This window comes from Lemur catta, chromosome 16 (assembly GCF_020740605.2).
Source record: "Lemur catta isolate mLemCat1 chromosome 16, mLemCat1.pri, whole genome shotgun sequence".
NCBI lineage: Eukaryota > Metazoa > Chordata > Mammalia > Primates > Lemuridae > Lemur > Lemur catta.
In genome coordinates, this window is record NC_059143.1 from 38,122,886 (window position 1) to 38,142,478 (window position 19,593).

General features: G+C 40.3%; 1 protein-coding gene across 1 annotated transcript in view; it reads left to right on the plus strand.

Annotated features, from left to right (window-relative positions):
- The first annotated feature begins 9,237 nt into the window (after nt 1-9,237).
- Nucleotides 9,238-19,593, plus strand: part of DCC (DCC netrin 1 receptor) — a 987,982-nt gene continuing 977,626 nt past the window's right edge. The window contains exon 1 of the mRNA XM_045528069.1: nt 9,238-9,328. Coding sequence (XP_045384025.1) covers nt 9,238-9,328 — 91 coding nt within the window. The remainder of the gene's footprint in view (nt 9,329-19,593) is intronic.

Genomic DNA, 19,593 nt, shown 5'->3' on the forward strand with positions numbered 1-19,593 from the left:
TTGAAAGGATGTGAAGAACATCCACTCAGGTTGCTAACACTCTGACCTCCAGCTGTTTCAAGAAACTTCCGGTAGAGCATTTTGAGCCAACAGGGTGAGTTGCATTATCATTTCTCATAGCAAGCTACTACCAGAACATTTTCAGGGCACTCTTCCTGAGTTCTTCAGCTAGGGTTTTTACAGCAGTTCATGACACAATTAAAGACACATCCCATCTCCAAGTAGGGCATTGCTAACGTCAGGAAAGAGATGATGCTTCTCTGAGGAGCTGGTTATTATGGCAGCCTTCCTTGCACGTATATAGCTGGGGGCAGCCCCGCTGGCAGGTGGTGCCAGGAACACAGGCATCCGGCGTCTGTGGAGTGGCACCTCCTCAGGTCTCGCCTCTTCTATCTATTTAAGCGTGTGGTGTTGGGCTGGCAGTTTTAACTGTCTTAGTATCAGGCTCCTCATCTGCCAATGGGAAGAGAAATACTTTACGAGGTTGTCATGAAGATTAAACAAGATAATGTCTTTAAAGTGCCCGGCAAAAAACAAAATAAATAAAGTACCTGGCATATAGCCTGTTACGTAATAGGCATATAAATGGTGGTCATGTGCTCCTCTTCCACTCCACATGAAATCCAGTCTGTCCTCAGAGTGGCAGCCAGGCACACATTCCCACCTTTTCTTTTGCCACCAACATGACCATCAAAAGCCATTTCCTTATTTCTGTTCAGGCCTACTACCTCACAGCATTGGACATTAACAACTTGTACCTCTTTCCAAGTCATTAAATACATATTAAATATTATGTTATTTACTATAATATTAGTATAAAAATTAATATTATATAATATATTAATTAGATAGTACATGAAATATATGTACATTATGTAATATATGTAAATATATTACATTAAATTAAATAATTATATGTTAAATATGTTACATATTTATTAGAACTCATACTAGTTTTAATTCTAAACTCAATGGGAGGCCCCCACATTTATAGGGTGATAAAGGAGGAAGAAGTAATTTTAAAAACAAAAAGGGAGGGCATACAATTTTAGAATTAAGTCTCCCCCTGAAGAGGGAACCCTGGAGTACAATGTTGGGTGCAGAGCAGAGCAGTATTTCCCATCTTAGCCTGAGTTCATCATTGCGTCCAATGTGGTATGAAACAGCATTGGAGCTTTTAGTGGATGTATCATACAGCTTCTTTTCTATCAAACTTAAAATCAATCAAAAATGCTCATGTTTTTGCACATTCATTTAAATCAAATCCCTTTTTTCTCATCCTTGCTGAATTAGAATTTTTTGAGGTGCGGGGTTTGGGAGGAGTTACTAAATGTAGTCCTTTATAAGTATTCTTGTTCACTGAGTTTTTAGATTAATTTCATTGTTCCATTTTGTTGAGATCTTGAATTTTAAAAGTGTCAACAAATGGTTACTTCTTGTTTTATATCACCAACTAATTTCATAAGCATGTAGATATCTCTATCACAAGTATCAATTAAAATCATTTTCTATGGGGTTGAGTGGCACTGTGATAAATCACAGGAGAATAATCTTCTAATTGGGGCTTGATAGGCATTGACCAATTAATACACACTCCAGTAATAGTTACTAAGGATTAACCATACTGCATTACAGCTTAGGTCATATTTTAACTTAAGTATTTGCAACAATATTATGACTACATTATAAACCACTTTGCTGAAATCCAGATAGGACTTGTCTGTGATATGTTTTTGCAGTTTCAATCTGCAATAATTTATTCTAAGTGAACCCATGCTGGCTTCCAGTGGCTTTTCATCCTTTCCTAAGTGTTTATAAATCATGTTTTAAATAATTAATTTTTATCTCCTGCCTGGGACTGATGGCAAGTTCACTTGCCTGCAGTTAGAAATAACTATAGCCCTTCCATTTTTGTTTAAAGCCAAGGAAACTTGTCCACAGATGCCTCTCTTATTCTTTAAAGCTTAACAACAGTGATTCAGCCATCTCTTTCGCAGTAATTTTTGTATTTTAGAGAATATTTGAAGCAGAAAGCTTGGGTATTTTTGGAGCATAAACACTCTAGGACCCTTTCATTGTTGAAGATTTTCTCCCTACTGTGCCTCTATTCAAATCACCCTCTCCTGTCAGGCTGATGCAATCTCAGCCTCCAGAACTTTACATATCTACAATCACCTCCACCTCCTTGCTTAGTTAACAGGCCCACTGGAATCTTATTATCTCCAAGAGGTCATCCCTGACTGCCCCATTTCCTTTTTCTCCTAAATTACAGCAGTTTATATATATATTACTATTATGGGTACAGAGTTTTAAATTCTAGGGCAAAAGATCTCTGTCTTCTTTGTCCAGATTGGAGGCTGGTTGATAGCAAGAACTCTTTCTCGTTCTTCATTGTAACCACCAAGTTATCTTACATACGTAGTGGGCATTGAGAAAGGTTGGTGACTAATGATAATGGCAGAGCCTTTCCTTCACAATCATATCATCACACACCCACACTTAGGCATCCAAAATTAAGTTACAAAACTAGACCTTAATAAAAAACCATAAATTTTAAAGTGGGAAGATACATTTAATAAGGATTACCTTTGTTTTCAATTAGTTTAATTAGGATGTTTTATGTTATAAAATGTATGTACCCTCCTTAACCTGGATTAAGTAATAAAGGAATTAATTGATCACTGTGTATCTGAGAAATGCAAAGGCACGACTGGCTTTAGGTAAGCTCTTTGATTCTAATGACCCAAACAATGTAACCAAGAACTCAGTCTGTTTCCTCGTCTTCACTCTGATTCTACAGTTTCAATTTTATTTTCAGGTTCTGTGTTCATTTTTTATTGCCACTTTAACAGATTACTGCAAAGTTAGTGGTTAAAACAAACACAGATTTATTATCTTGTAGCTCTGGAGGACAGAAATCAGAAAATAGGTCTCATATCTCTAAAATCAGTGTTCACAGGGCTCTGTTCCTTCTGGAGGCTCTAGGGGAGAATCTGTTCCTTGCCTTTTCTGTCTTGTAGAGTCTGCCTACATCCCATGGCTTATGGATTCCTTCTAGCAATGGCATCACTCTGACCTCTGCTTCAGTCATCACACGTCCTTTTCTAACTCTGCTTCTCTGCCTCTTTCTTTCTTCTTTTAGGGATGTTTATAATCACAATGGGTCCACCCAGATAATCTGGAATAATCTCGCCATCTCAAAATCCTTAACTTTATCACATTACAAAGTCCCTTTTGCTATGTAGGGTAACATATTTACAGGTTCTGGGATTAGGAATGTGAACATCTTTGGAGGGCCATTATTCTATTTATAGCAGTCTTCCCTCTGGCCCTGAAAGATTCACATCCATCTCACATTAAAACTACATTCACTCTTCCCAGTATCTCCAAAAGTCTTAACACATGAACTCAGAGTTCAAAATCTCATCTACATATTATCAGTTCAAAGGTCCCAAATCTCATCATCTAAATCAAGTATGGGTGAGACTCTGGTATGACCCATATTAGGGAAAAATTCCTATTTATTTGTGGACCTCTGAAGCTATAAAACAAGTTACATGATTTCAAAACACAATGGTATAACAGCATAGAAAACCAGCTATAGACATTCCTGTTTAAAAGGAAGAAAATAAAAGAAAAAATGAATCACTGGTTCCAAGCAATTTTGAAAACCAGCTGGGCAAACAACATTAGTTTTTAAGACCTGAGAACAGTTCTCTGTGGTTTATGGCTTCATCCTTTTAGCTCAAGGCTCTGCCCTCTGGGTTCACATCTATGACCTTGGAATTATCCTTCTTTTCTTTTTCACGAAGGGTAGCATATGTTTGCAGCTAAGTACTCTTATCAGCCTATTTCCTGCCTATGGAATTTTAAGAATCCAACAGCTTTCTTTCATTTGTCCCCTCTCTGTCCCTTTCAGTCCAAGCTGCTGCTGTTTGTGCTCATATAACATTCTCAAGAACCTTGTTGGTCTCCCATGTATATCTTGGGAATTCACTCTATTAGACAAGAGACTCCTCCAGAGACCCTTCCTAGATCTCTACTCCTGACTTCTCTTGGGACAGCTGAGAGATTCCATGTGCCACATGCCAAATCTCCTCAAAGAGCCCTCTGTGTGAATGAATATTCTGACCTTTTGATCTTTGTGAGGCATGAGCAAAAGGTTGTCCAGACACACTCTGGGCTTTCTATACAAAGCATACTTTTCTGACCATAAATGTCCTAATTTCAGTGTCTTTTATAATCTGAGTAGGCTGAGAATTTCTCAAATCATCAAGACCTGATTCTTTGATTAACAGTTCTTCCCTCACTCTATGTTTTTCCTCTCATATTTTACTGTAAGCGGCAAGGAGAAATCTGGCCACAGCTTCAACACTTTGGAAATCTCCTCAGCAATTGTCCAAATTCATCACTTACAAGCTCTGCCTTCCACATAAATGTAAAACACAATTATGCTAAAATTCCTGCCACTATATAACAGCATCCCCTTTTCTTGTTTCCTTCTGCACACTCACCATCAATGACTTTAGTGTCCATATTTCTACCAAAAGTCTATTCAAGGCAATATAAGCTTGTTTTCTATCATGCTCCTTAAAATTCTTCCAGCCTCTGCTTGTTGTCCAATTCCAATGTCACCTACACATGTTTAAGTGTGTGTTATTGCAGCACTCCACTTCATGGTACCCAAATCTATACTAACGTCCTATTACTCCTCTAATGAGCTACCACAAATTTAGTGGCTCAAAACAATACAAAGTTGTTATCTTGTAGTTACAGAGGTCAAATATTCAAAAAAGGGTTTACAAGGCTAAAATAAAGGTATCAGAATGAGTGTGTTCCTTGTGCAGGCTCCAGGGGGAGAATCTGTTTTACTCCTTCGCCAGCTTTCAGAGGCTGCCTACATTCCTTGGCTTGTGATCCCTTCCAGCAATGGCATCCATCTGCCCTGCCCCCTGCTTTTGTCATCACATCTCCTTCTCCAACTCTGAGTTTTCATGTCACTCTTTCATTTGCTAAGGATCCTTGTGATTACATTGGGCCCATCTGAATAATCAAGGATAATCTCAGTGTCTCATGATCCTTAACTTTATCACATCTACAAATCCCTTTTTTATGTAAGGTAATATATGCACAGGTTCTGGGGTTTGGATGTAGGCATCTTGGGGTTGGGGGCACATTATGCTGCCTACCACAGGTTCCTGATAGGGGTCTGATGGAAGCTCTGAGACTTCTTCTAAATTGCCACTTCATTGAAGCTCATACTCTTCCACAGTCCGGGGGGAAAAAGGGTTTCTCCTAGTGGTACCTCCACAAGAGACACAAAGCTTCTCATTCTTAGAAGCCCCAGTAAATGTCCCTTTTGCTATCTGATTGGCTGATGTGCTCAGCTCTGAATCTATCACCTGAGCAGAAAGACAGCCTACTCTGCATCACTAAAGTGACTCTGGATCCACTTTCTCAATTTTGTAGCCAATAATGTGGAGGGGTACCCTCAGAGTAAACTATGGGACCTGTTACCAAAATAAGGAACAAGGGATTCTGAGAAAAACAAGCAAACAAATAAACAAATCAAAACAAACAAAAAAAACCCCACAAATGTCAACTAAAATATATCCCTTCACTTTATGATTGTGAATTAGCCAAGGATAATGACCATATCATATTTATATTTGTATATTGTATATAGATATCACATTACTCAAAGGTATAATATAATAATTGGCTATATTAAAGAAATCACTAAATGGTGAATTATCACATTGTCATGTTCACATGACTTAATCTGCAGTGTAGTCAAATCCATAGCCTTATATGTACCATTTGACTAGAGGTTATTACTTTTGCAAATATATTTCTAAAATACACTGTAGAAAGTATTAAAAGTCAGATCATGATATTGGTGGAACAGAAATATACTAAGATAATTAATTATCTAAATTAAAGTAAGACAAGAAATACAGTTCCACAATGGAGTTCCTAAAAGGAATTATATACTTTTAACCTGCTCATCTGCTTGGCCTAATCTCAGAAAATCAGTGTTCCTGTTGCACCTCTACTCCCCATACACATATAATTTAGGGTATATGTGCTTGAAAAATAAAAATATGCATTAATTCATCTTTAGAACTCAAAAGTGTGTCTGGGTAACTGTATACTTCATCACCAGATTAAACCTCAGAAGGGGTCTCTCAACATCAAATGTCTTAAATACTATGTGAAGAGTATCAACTACAGAAACTATTTCTCATGGTTCTCATTTCCCCTCTCTTTCCTGTCTGATCTTTTGGTTCCCTTTTTTCCTGGGTGGAAAGTGGGCCTGGCACCTCTGACAGGAAGGATAAGAAGAGACTATGCCTCTCAAGTATAAATCTCCAAGCTGTGCATCAGAAAATATTAAACCCGGTTCCAAGAGAAGACACCACAGTCTTTCTGGAGTCATGTGATTAAGATGATGGAGGGTATATCAGGGAAGAGGGTACAAGCAATCTTCAGAAGCTAGCTGTGGAACCAAATGAGGATCTAAGAGGTAGAAAAGTTGATGATTTTTTGTAGAAGCTCATTAGTGAGTGGAGTGATGCCCTGAACTACTCTGGGTTCAGGAGTCAAAGGCCATAGTAAAGAGTAACTTGATCACTCACTAGACCTACTATGTGAGGCTGAGCCGGATGTCTTTAAAGGGATCTGAACAACATGGACCATTTTTGGTTCCCACCCTCCTTCCCACTCTATGAGGACATCCTTTTACTGATATGGGAAACAGAGGATTTTAGAGTCTCTTCAAAAGAGATTGCAGCTCTTCCCTCATACCATACTCTCTTATTCAATGGTTCTTTACAATGTTTCAGCAGGTGACAGGCTTGAACTTATTTTGTATATCTCATGAAAGCTAAAGATTTCCCTCCCAGAAAAAAAGGAGCATGTACGCAGAAGCCAACCATTTTTCATAAAATTTCAGGATGCTAAAGAACTCCTGAACTCTATCATCAGAGACCTCCCAGAAAGATCCCTGGACCCCTTTAAGAGTTCTTTCTGTGGACCCCAGCCCTGAGCTTTCAGAGGCTTCATTCTTATATTAATGGAAGCTTTGAGTGTTTTGAGAAACTTGGAGGTCAACAAAGAGATTCATTACATTTCAAAGAACCCATCAAACTAAGCTACTTCAGAAGGTTTTGATTTAGTGATCTCAGGCAATTTTTCTTTTAACTTTTCCAGGATAGGAAGGCACATCGGCATGACTATGGATCTAAAATATTATTTTCTAGTTCTAGCATCATGGGAATTCTCCTGATGATGACTTTATCCTGTATTTCATGCACCGCTTCTCCCACCTTCTTTTTAAAAGGATATTGACATGGTCTTCTCCCACAACCTAGTGAACTTGGGAGAGTGGGGAAGAAAGGGTGGGGAAGAGAAAGAAACAATGAAGAGGTAATGTCTTACAGTGAGGAATGGAGAGAACCTGCAGCTTCTCAAAAGATAGACCTTTTAACAGAATGGCATTTAGATTCATCATCCTTCCTGGCCAAAATCATTGGTTTGTACCTTCACTTATTCAGCAAAAATGTATTGGCATTTGCAGTATTCCAGGTCCTGTGCTAGCATCTGTGAGGGGTGCAAAGGTGAACAGCATATAAATCTCCTCTCAAAGGAGCTGGAGGTTCGTCAGTGGGGATAAAACAGACAGACAAACTCAGCTTAGAACAGTTTCCTGAAAGGGCTTCACTTTTTGCCCTTCCTAAGTTTCCTGGTGTGTGTGTGTGTGTGTGTGTGTGTGTGTGTGTGTGTGTGTGTGGTTGCTTCACTTCATGTCGCAGGGACTGGGGAAGTGTCTTTTGTTCTCCCAGAGCACCTCCTCATTACATGCACCATCATATTTACCACGATACTTTATAATTATCCATTTGTGCCTCTCTCCCAACAGATCACAAGCCCCTGGAGGATAGAGACTGAGTCTTACTAAATCTCTTATCTTTATTTCCTGGGAGCCAACAGGGCACCTGGAACATGGTAAATGCTTTAACAGATATTGAATGAAGCACTGAATCACATCTAGAGACGAGAGAACACAGATGAAATAAGATGTCCTACAAAAAGAGGACCGTAGCTATTATATCAGGAAACGGCATCTGGCGTCTGTTCGTTGTGTGTTTCCAGACCTCGGTTTCCCACCTGTCCTAGAAGGGAGTTGGATTAGGTGTAATTCATTCCAGACGAAAAATTCTTTTTTAAATAATGCTGAGAACAGGGAAGGAAGTCAATGTCCCGGCCACCTGCCCCGCTTGAAACACCCGCCTAGGTCTTATAGTCAAATAAAAACAATTTCCTGCAGGTTGAGTGTCTAAAATGATAGCTGCAAAGCCCCCAGACGCTCGGAATGTTCGCAGGCTCCATTGACAAAAGTGACTTCCCACGCTTTGCCCACAGAGGGCATCCCTGCGCACTGCTACGCGGACCCGGCGAATGCAGCTGCTGGAAGCCTCCTCCGTCCGCTATTTTCCCTAAGCCGCCGTCTCTCTGCCCCCACCCCCCTGCCCGTGGAATCTTTGCCTGATCCAGTTCGTTTCCCTCCGGTCTCCACATTTTCCCTTCCAGCCCTCCACTTCTTCGGATCAATGGATAGTACGGTTCCAACTCTCGGCTCACACACCGCTGGCGGACACCCCAGTAACAAGTGAGAGCGCTCCACCCCGCAGCCCCTGCCTCTCCTCCCTCGGTTCCCTGCGCTCTGGGAAGGAAAACGAACAGCATCTCCAGCTCCCGCGCGGAATTTTCTCTTCAACTTTACCCAACCGACGACATGGAACCAGCTTCAACCTTCTAATGCACAGCCCAGCCACGGGATCGCCTGCCTTCTCCTCCTGGTCCCTCCTGGATGTTCTGTGTATTGATGGCTCGCCAGCCCCGCGGAGAGCTGTCGTCCCTCCTCTTGCTCCCTCCGTTTCCTTGAGTTAGTTTTCCAAGGTTTTACCGGGGCTCGGGATCTCTTGGACCGGATGGAACTTTTTGCTGCCTCCTTTTGCTGCTGATTCTGTCAGTGGACAAGGAAAAAGGCTTCGAAGGCAGAAGAGGCGCAGGGGAGGTGGAGAAAGAGGTGGAGGAAGAGGACGAGGAGGAGGAGGAGGAGGAAGCCGAAGGGGCTCGGCGTGTGTGTGTGCATGTGTGCATGCGTGTGTGAGTGCATGTGTGTGAGTGCCGCCACTGCCCAGGACCTCTGGCCCCGAAGGTGTTGGCTGAAATATGGAGAATAGTCTTGGATGTGTTTGGGTACCCAAGCTGGCTTTTGTACTCTTCGGAGCTTCCCTGCTCAGCGCGCATCTTCAAGTCGCCGGTAAGTGGTTCTTTCCTTTCTTCTCGTCGCACCCCCCTCCTTACCCCCTTTCCCTTCTCATTTCAGTAGTAGAATGAAGGGGGGGGGGCAAGATATTTGGCGCTCGCGCTGCCCCCCATTTCCTCACGGATGATTAAAAAGGAGACTTGTTTTCCTCCCCTGGGGGAGGAGGAGGATGGTGGTGGGGGCGAGGGGCGCCCCTTCGCTCTTTTTTAAGCTGGTGCTTCTCGCATCTTTGCCTTCGCACATACTTGGCGTTGTTTCGGAGAGCTGGCGGGCCGGGGGCAGGCGATGGGGCTGTCGTTGAAAGGAACTGGGTTGGATCCTTAAAGCCTCGGAAACCTACGGAGGGGGGAAGGATTGGGGCAACAGGGGCAAGGGAAAGAGGACGTCGAGGGGGCTTTGAGGAAGTCTGTGCGGGATGTAGATGGTCGGGCTGAGTCGTCTGTATGTGGATGCATGTGGCTCCGCGTCTGGATTTCTGGACTTGCTGATTGAGGATGGAAAAGGGACAGCTAGTGTGTTTTGGTACTTCGGAGGAGGGGGCCGTGGTACTGAAGGAGCCGCAGAGTTGCCAGGAGGAGGGAGGATTGTTTTATTTTATTTTATTTTTTAATGGTGAATGGAGTTCGCAAGCTGAGTCTCCCGATATCTCCAGGACACCTCCAAACTCCAAATGATTACTATTCCGGGGAACCGGCCCTCTGGCCCTGGCACTTGGCAAGCGCAGTTTCTAATTAAAAATGGCAAAACTGTGTGGGGATTGGATCGGGCTAGAGGAGCAGAAAGAGGGACCCGGAGGCTGTTGAGGGCTTGCTGCAGTCTCCGAAGACGGAGCTGGGGGCTTCGACGGCCAAAAGAATAGAAAAGAACAAAATGACTCAGTGTAACCTTCGCTCGTTTTGCGGGACCTCAGCACAAGTGTAGACGGGCACCGAGGTGCAGGGAGGGGGTGGGGAGGAGGAAGGAGAGGAGAGCAGCTGGCTGAGCATTCAAATCCCTTCGGAAACGACCTTTTCCCAAATCCAAAGGAAAATGAGGCGCTGGCAGGGCCGGGCGTTGAGCAGGAGTGCCCCGATTCGCGCCTTGGAAATTAACAGGGAACGCGATGTAAATCGCGGCCAAGCCCCCAGCCTCCCCGGAGCCCGCAGCTCCGGCTTTCTTGTCCCTGCTAAGTGCTGCGTGGTTCAGGGTTGCGAAGGCGAGCGGAGAAAGCGCCTCTCCCGGTCGGCCGCGAGGGATGCAGACAGTCAAGCGCCGGGCCAGCCCGAAGCTCCCCAAAGCTCGGTGCGGCCGCACGCGGGCAGGAATCGGTTTGCGCGAGCACTCAGCCTCGACTCCCCATCCTCCCCCGGCCAGACAGAGAGCAAGCGTGCGTCTGTGTGTGCGTGTGCGTGTGTGTGTGTGTGTGTGTGTGTGTGTGTGTGCGTGTGTGCGTGTGTGTGCATGTACGCGCTCGCTCCTGCGATGAGCGCGTCCCCGCACCCGCGCGCCCGGCCGCCCGCGCTCCCTCCCTCTCGGGCCGGTCCCCCTTCCCTGGGCTCCCCTCTCCCGGAGCTTTGTCCTTGGCAATTACTCTGGCGGAAGGTGGGCGGGGGACTATCCCCGCAGTAATGAATAGGTGTCTTTTTTTAAATTCCCTGCTCGAGACCGGCAGATGCTAGACGCTGGGGCGAGGAGAACCCTCCTTCTGTACAGAAGGTTGACCTGCGCTCTCTGGCAGTTTGGGAGACCGCAGCAAGCAGGAGAGGGGAACTTCAGAGGAGCCATCCCTCACTGGGTAGAAAGTCTGCAGGACAGAGGGACTGGTGGCCTGAGATGAGGAGCTGAAAATATTGCATCGGGCAAGGTGTGCAGAAATGGACAATGATGTCTTGTCAATTACACAACAATATTTTAAACCCATTTCCCAAGTGACTTTTGTCTGGGGAAGGGTGGGGAGAGATGAATGAATACGAATTTATGTATGTTTTAGTAACGCATTAACTGCCATGTGAGTTGTATTTAACTCACGCTAGTTTTGAGCCCCGGGTCTCCTGAAGCAAAACCTGCAAAACCCTACAGTTGGTTCGTGAAAATCTTACGTGTTGATGTTCTTATGGTTTGAAAAATTAATTCTAAAAATGTGGATTAAATGAATACAAATCAATTAATTTCATTTTTCATTAAATTAGAAAGGATCATTTTGTTTTCGAAGTTTTTATTCTATTTTCATAATAAAACACTATGGCCCCAAGAAAAAAAATTTTTTTTCCTAGTGTGGCAATCAATGTGTTAATATCTAAATTAATTAAATATTCCCTTCTCACTAAGTTTCTCATCTAAAGAGTTATGGCCATATATTACTACTTTATTTTTGTTTTCACCTAAACAGACAGATAGGGCTATGTTTGTATGCTTGAGAAAGCAGGGATACACACACACATATACGTGTGCATATATATGAATGATATGCTGGTGAATAGGCGTGTATATCTAAATCATTAAACTTCCCTACACTTCTAAATCCATTTCTGTCATTTGCAAATGAATTGTGATGCAGTTTACACAGGTCCCAGAAAAGTGGATGGTGCACTTTTAAGATATTGCTAATTCACATCACTCTGGTCTTCTTTGCTTATTAGCCTTAGTATCACCCCTTTCTCTTAGTAGCAATTTCCCCTTTTGGGGAACATGGCAGGGAATTGATGATAAAGAAAACATAGTTCACTCTATGAAAGGACCAGTAGGAGGTGCCCTTAATAAGGCCAAGTGTCTGGTAGTTTACTGGCAGTGAAATTCCCATTCAGCAGGGTGTTTTAAAGACTTTGTTGGTGGGTAACAAAGGATTGTGGAGACTAGCACAGTAGCACTGGGCCCTTTCCCACTTTCTAGGTAAAGTGTGAGACTGCTGTAGAATTTGTATGAAATTGTTATGACCTAACAAAGCACATCCCTGAACAGTTTCAGCATAGAGTGAGGACTTGATATTGGGGGAGGACGATGGTGGCTTTTTAGTTGTCTTTTATCAGATGCCATCTTATCTATTTGACGTGAGCTACAGGCAGAGGGACCAAGTAGAGTCCCAGCATCTCAGGTAAGATGAAAATTTTAGATGTTAGATGTTAATGAATGAAATAGGAGGTGTACACATTAATTAATTCTTCATATATGTCTGAGTTGTATTCTATTGAAAAAAATCTGTGAGAGTTTATGTAGTCTGGACATGATGAAATGAGGCTTGCTGCTTACCCTGAACAGTCTCTTCTCATTCTTCCAACCAAAGCAGATCATATGACCCCGGGGGGGTTTGCTATTGAGTGGCTGGAGCATGGCAGGACCTGAGGGTGGGGGGTTAGGCTGGCCATCCACTCATCTGTGAGTGCAGCGGTACAAATCATCAGTGACCTGTCACAGTGTCCATTTCCCACACAGCAGCAGCTGCCCTCTGAGTTATGAAGCATATGAAACAGCCACCACATGTGTTATATGTGAATATATTAGGCTTAGTGCCTTTGCTTTAATGCTCTTAAAAGCTGGGCTGGCTTGAGCTGCTGATAGGCATTTTTTTCTGGGGAGAGATTTATAACTTCTCAGTGTGTATGACTTACATTTATTCTCTAGCAAGTTAACCTCTTAGCAAACTTCCTTATTATTTTCATTGAAGAGGAAGAGCTTTAATCCTATCTAAATTCCTGAATGAAACTCTGCTGAAAGTTTGTCCTGGAGTACTGGGTATTTGCAGAATGTAGTCCTGAAAAGAAGCTTGACAAGAGATTTGGGGAGGTGATTTTCCTGGGGAAGGGATATTTTTACTTGTTGCTAGAGAGGGAAGGAATAATACTGCATCTTCTAAGGGAATCCCGGCACCTCAGTCTCCAAGGCATCTTTAACGACCGGAAATGTTCCTCCTTTCCTACTTATATTTCCTGTTTCGTAAATCCAGTGACCTGGCATTCTTCAAAGGTGTGGGATTTGCTACTGGACTGTGTTCAGCTGCATGCAGTAGGATCATCTCATATGATCACAGTTATTTGGAAATAAGCCTTGCTTTAAATTTTGACTTCTAGCCCAAACATTTTTTTTTTTTATCTTTTCTTGGTGCTGCATGTTTTAAGGCAGTGCTGAAGTTTCTGAACAGAATATTTCTTTCTATAGGAGACAAATATGTAATCTGGGTCCTAAGATTATATTTTGAAGCAAGTATTCTTACTATTTATTTGGAGAATTTGTCATTCTAAGCTTTGCATATGAGACTTAAGTTTTCATGATTCTATCAGTAAAGGAAACTCTATTACAAAAGAATGCAGTGTTTTGGGGACATTTAAAATTTTTTTTTTATTTCAAAGTATCATGGGGGTACAAATGTTTTGGGTTACAAGGGTTGCTTTTGTAATGCTTAAATCAGGATTAAAAGTAAGCCTGTCACCCAGGTAGTGTTCACTGTACCTATTAGATAGGTTTTCATCCATCCACACTACCCCCCACCCCTATTAATTTCCATCGAGTTATACTTCCCTCTATGCACATGTGTGCTCATTGGTTAGTTCCAATTTATCAGTGAGTACCTGTGATGTTTGTTTTTCTATTCTTTAGATACTTCATTTAGGATAATGGTCTCTAGTTCCATTCATATTGTTGAAAAAGGCATTAAGTCATTCTTCATGGCTGAGTAGTATTCCATGGTATACATGTACCACATTTTGTTAATCCACTCCTGAATTAATAGGCATTTGGGTTGATTCCACATCTTTGCACTTCTGAATTGTGCTGCAATAAATACTGGAGTGCAGGTGTCTTTTTGGTAACATGACTTCTTTTTCTTTGGGTAAATACCCACTAGTGGGATTGCTGGATTGAATGGTAGGTCTACTTTTAGTTCTTTCAGGAATCTCCATACTGTTTCCCATAGAGGTTGTACTAATTTGCAGTGCCACCAACAGCGTATACGTGTTCTTTTCTCTCGGCATCCATGTCAGCGTCTGTTGATTTTGGACTTTTCAATAAAAAACATTTTTACAGGAGTAAGGAGAGATCTCATTGTAGTTTAAATTTGCATTTCCCTGATTAGTGACATTGAGCATTTTTTCATGCATTTCTTTATTGGCCATTTGTCTGTCTTCTTTTGAGAAGCTTCTGTTCATGTCTTTTGCCCATTTTTTTAATGGGGTTGTTTGATTTTTTTCTTTCTGATTTGCTTGAGTTCTTTGTAGATTCTGGTTATTAGGCCTTTATCAGATATATAGCTTGTCAATATTTTTTTCCATTCTGTAGGTTGTCTATTTGCTCTGTTGATTAGTTCTTTGGCTGTGCAGAAACTTTAATTTAATCAAGTCCCATTTATTTATTTTTGTTGTTGCTGTGAATTAAAACACATGTACACACACAAAGAAGAGAGGATTTCCACCACTACCTCATGGCTTCTCCTCCAAATGTGTGACTTTGGGGTTAATTATGGTAGCTCTAATAATGTAAGGACACTTGTGATTTCACTAGTGAATGAATTCTTCTTGCCTAGCTACAGATCTTGCTACTTTCCATAGATTCAGCCTGCATTGCTGTCAGAAACTTGCACCAAATTAGGAACACATTGCTCTGTTTTGGTATTTGTTACACAGCTACCAGCTCAAATGATAAATTTTTGATGAATTAATCTACTGCAGATGATAATCTCTTAGATGAACTGTATATATAAATTTCAGGAAACCTTAGCTTTGCCTGAGTAGAAAGAATAATGACATAAACCCACAGAGGTTTACTTGATTAATTAACTAAAGATAAAAAGTCACTTGGTTCTGGAAAAATACTGTAATCCCTAAAGTGGAATAGTAAATACTATGCACATTTACAATTCATAAAATGTAAACGTAGAATCTTTTCCTTTTTTTTTTTTTTCCTTTCCCTGTTTCTTCATTATGATGTTCCAGAGGAGGGTTTAAGAGTTGCATGAGTTGTCACAACAGTTATACCTTAATGAATTGTAGCTTGGCATCTCACTAACTCATGATCGAAACACACTGAATTAAATATCAACACAATGCCCGGTGAATTTTTTGGCAGCCTGCTGTGGGCTGCTTTCTTCTTTCTAGTCTGTTCCTAAGGAACAGCAGCTCTCATCTGTAAGCTGTAGAGCATCAATACTGCCTTTTGCAATGTGAAACCAAGGCCTTGACCCCAGGTATTACGTTTAATGTGCTGTATTAAACTTGGCAAGATCACAGAGATTTGCCCTAAAAATAAAGTTTTAAATTTTCTTTCATCTTTCTTTCAGTGGAAAATTAAGCTATACTCTAGAAACAGCTAAGTAGTACTGTTGCCTTAAGAGACTCTAACTTGTGGCCTCTCAGCCAATATTGAAGTTCTAGAGTTCGTAAGCTTTAAGAAGAGACCCAAGGGGGTTCTACAGGATAAGAGGTTCTGCCAACCTAGTTATGCTATTTTTTCACAAAGGTGTTACCAGGTTGGAACAATAGACCTTTAATTTTTTTTCAAAATTACTTTTCTGAGATCCAACTATTTTTTAATGGTAATATAATACCAATAGCATGACACTGACTCAATGAATTTAACATATTTTGCTTCAAAACAAGACCTTAAGTAAAGCATATGTTAAACCTGTCTATAAGAAAGGATGAGCAATCCAGATTATATTCCCTGTAGGCCAATAAAAAAAATGTTCAAGATAAAATTACATGTTACATATGCCAAGTGGGTAATAGCAAAAAATAAAATGCAAATTATTACGCACCTTTATAATTGCAGCACTCAGGTAAATTACAGCACAATTTAGTACCATACTTTTGCTTTCTCTCACACTGAATGTTGATTCCTTATCTTGTATTTCTCTGGTTTAGCATTCTACTAACATGAAGAAATACGGGTTGCCTGCTTGATGATAAAAATTACTGTGGTGCTCTAAAGTTCTTTGACAAATTTTAGCCTGAGGTTTAAAAACCAAACCTCTTTAACTCAACTGTTAAATAAAATGTTTTTCTTGATAGTTTAGGAATACCTGAACTTTGTCCAATGGTATGAATATGCCTTCTTTTTCTCTATTGATGGTATTTTGCCAATGGTAATACCATTACACATTGCTTTTTATTAATAGTTCCAAACAATCATATTATTCACAGCTTTCATTTCTTAGGGAAAATTTCGACCAAGAAACACACAGATCATTCCATATTTATCAATCAGATTTTTTTAAGCCTGTTCTTATGGTATGACTTGTGTGGGAAAGTTCCCTTTTCTGTTAAATTCCAGGCGCCCAATGCCTATAGGCTACTTCCATTTTTTATGATATACTTTAGCTTAATTTGACGAAACCAAATTCTGTGACTTGTTTCTTGCCCAATCATTTCACAGTTTCCAGGGAGGAAGGCCCTTTAGACCACTAGCGATTATTATGATGGAACTTAACAGGAGTATTTATTGCAGTGTAGAGATTTCTTCGCTCATCCTTTAAATACTGGCTCTTGCCAGAAGGCTACTCTTGAGAATATCTAGGACAAAAATGTTCCACTGAATTAATTGAATCTTTATGATATGATTTAATGAAAATACCAACTGATTAGTATACTATGAACTGATAAGAAGGCTTATCAATACATTATTCTGGACTATCTAAAATGTTCTTAAATTCTGCTTTTACATTTTTGTAAGAGAATAAAGGAGTTAAATAATTAATATGAAAGTTTTTAATTCAAGTCATTTGTCTTTGTAAGTTTCTTGTTAAGCGTCAGCATTTTTAGATTTTACTAATTTTTCCATAGTCTTTAAGAAACATTCCTTCACTCACTTAGCTGCATTTTAAAAAGTATATAGAACATAGTTTAACCTGTCTTAATAGCAATAGATCCAATGCATCATTATGACTTCATTATTATATTATGTGATATTATAGAGATAATATTTTAAAGGTGTTACATCATACAGAACTGTTTATTTTTTCCATCAAATGGCCATGAGCTGCTACTTTTGTTTTCTTAAGAATTTTACTCCTGATTTATAAAATACATTTTTTCTGCTTGTTTCTGTATGAAACTCCTACCTGTCCTCAAAGCAGTCTTTCCCTCTTTTACTTTCGATTTCCCAAGAGATATAGGTGACTAAGTTTTGTTGGGATTGTGTCTAAAGTAAGAGAGAAGATTATAAATCAGGACTTGAATTCCTCAATAGAGGAAAAATATCTAATTTGTTTTAACTAATCATTTTGTAGCATTTCTCAAATCTAGTATTAATCTGGGTGCCATTTGTTCTTTGTGCAACATATTTTTCCTTGTTAAATGAGGGTGTGGACTAGATCAATTCTAGTTATACTGATAGTTTCAACATTATATGATTTATTTATTTAACTTATGTACTGTGCTATACATACAGTGTTTGGTATAACTAATAACAAATAATATCATTAATGACATTAAATAAATCAAATATAATTAAAATTAATCAAATAATAATTAAATAATTAAATTGATAATCAAATTAATCAAATACCCCTGTCCTCACAAGTAGTTTTCTGAATTTTGTATGACTTAATCCCTTGCCTTCTCTGTAGTTTTGCCACGTATGTATGCATATTTAACATGGTATTTTGCCTTGTCTGTTCTTGATTGTAATAAAATAATACATAAGTGTTCTCTGACTCATGTTTTTGCTAAATATTAAGTATTTGAAATTCATCTATGTGGATGCCTATGGCTGCGTTACAGTCATTCTCTCTGCTGTGTAATATTTCATAATATTAATTAACCACAGTTTATTCAATCTATTGTTGATGGATGTTGGGAACTCAGTTTTTTATTATAGCCAGTAATGTTGCTATGAACCCTCTGGTATATGTCCACCAGTACAAATTTTCCACCACATCTAGGGTGCATACATGACTAGGAGTATAATTGGTGAGTCATGGAAAGAATATCTTTACTTTCAGGAGGCAATGACATGTGACTACTGAAACCCCACCAGGATTAGATGAAAGTCCCCGTTGCTTCATATCTCTACCAACTGTTGGTATTTTCATATGCTTAATTTGTCTTCCTCTGTGGGATGTGAATTAACTTCTCATTGTGGGTTTAATTTGCATTTCCCTGATTGTTAATAATGTCAATTATTTTTTTCCATAAATTTCTTGGCCATTTTTTATTTCAGCAAGATAATTCTATGATTCTGTTTCTCCCAACTGTGAGCAACCATTTACTTTTAGACATTAATATTATTGGTGGTTATTCTATTTCTTCTACTAAGCAACCTTTTGCTTTTGGGCACAGATATTGTCAGTAGTCTACGATCTAACATTCAGGAAGTTATTGCCTAATACTATCATGTTTACTCTGGCCCAGGCTTTACTTAATGAAACACCTTCCCAAAACGTACACTGATTCTGAGCTGAAAAAGAGATCACTGGTCAATATAAGATTATTGATTACCCAGAGAAAGTCCTTCCTTGTCAGTATCCTACCTTATCCTGATTATTATGTCCATGTAGAGAATCACTTGCAGGGAAACAGTATGGTTGGGTGCCAGGCTTAATTTGAGGTGCATTGTGCATCCCCTGAAAATGATGAGCTAAAGGATGACTGAATCACAGAGTTATAATGGTAGATACAAAATATGAGTTTAAAACCATAATCTGACCATATGAACTTGGATATATTTCCAGCACAGTAAAATACATAGGTCCATTTCATTGTTACATTCATGGCACATATGACCGTGGGTTTCAGAAAAACACCCATGCTTGCACATGTACATCTCCTCCACTTTTTGTTTGGGTTCATAATTGTCTCACTTACTCCCATGGGACAGGCTAGTGAAGACCCCTGGATGAAATAAAGCATCAGATATGCTCACAGTGTTCTCTCTGGTGTGTTGCCTTCTGTGCAGACTCATTAGAGCCGTGAGCCAAGGCTGAGACATCTAAGCAAACCTTCTGCACCCAGAGTCCTCAATCCATTGTTTCCACATCTTTTCTCAGCCTCATGGGATCCCCGAAGAATATAAATTAGAGAGAAAAATCTGCAAAGCTTTTCCTTTCATGTCTAATGTCTGGGCAGAGCTGTTCCCTGCAGGACAATTTCTAGTTATTTTCTCTCTCTGATTTGAGACATCTCCAGGGATAGTTTGTTGACTGTTTCCCTTGGGAAACTTTTCTGCAGCATATCAGTTTTTGCTGTTAAAAATTTATTGTACAATTCATCTGAGATAGTCCTGTTCTAAATGTTCTTCCCATCACTCCTGTCATCTGGCTGCTGGTTTCTATTTCCCCGTTTCAGTGACACTGCCTC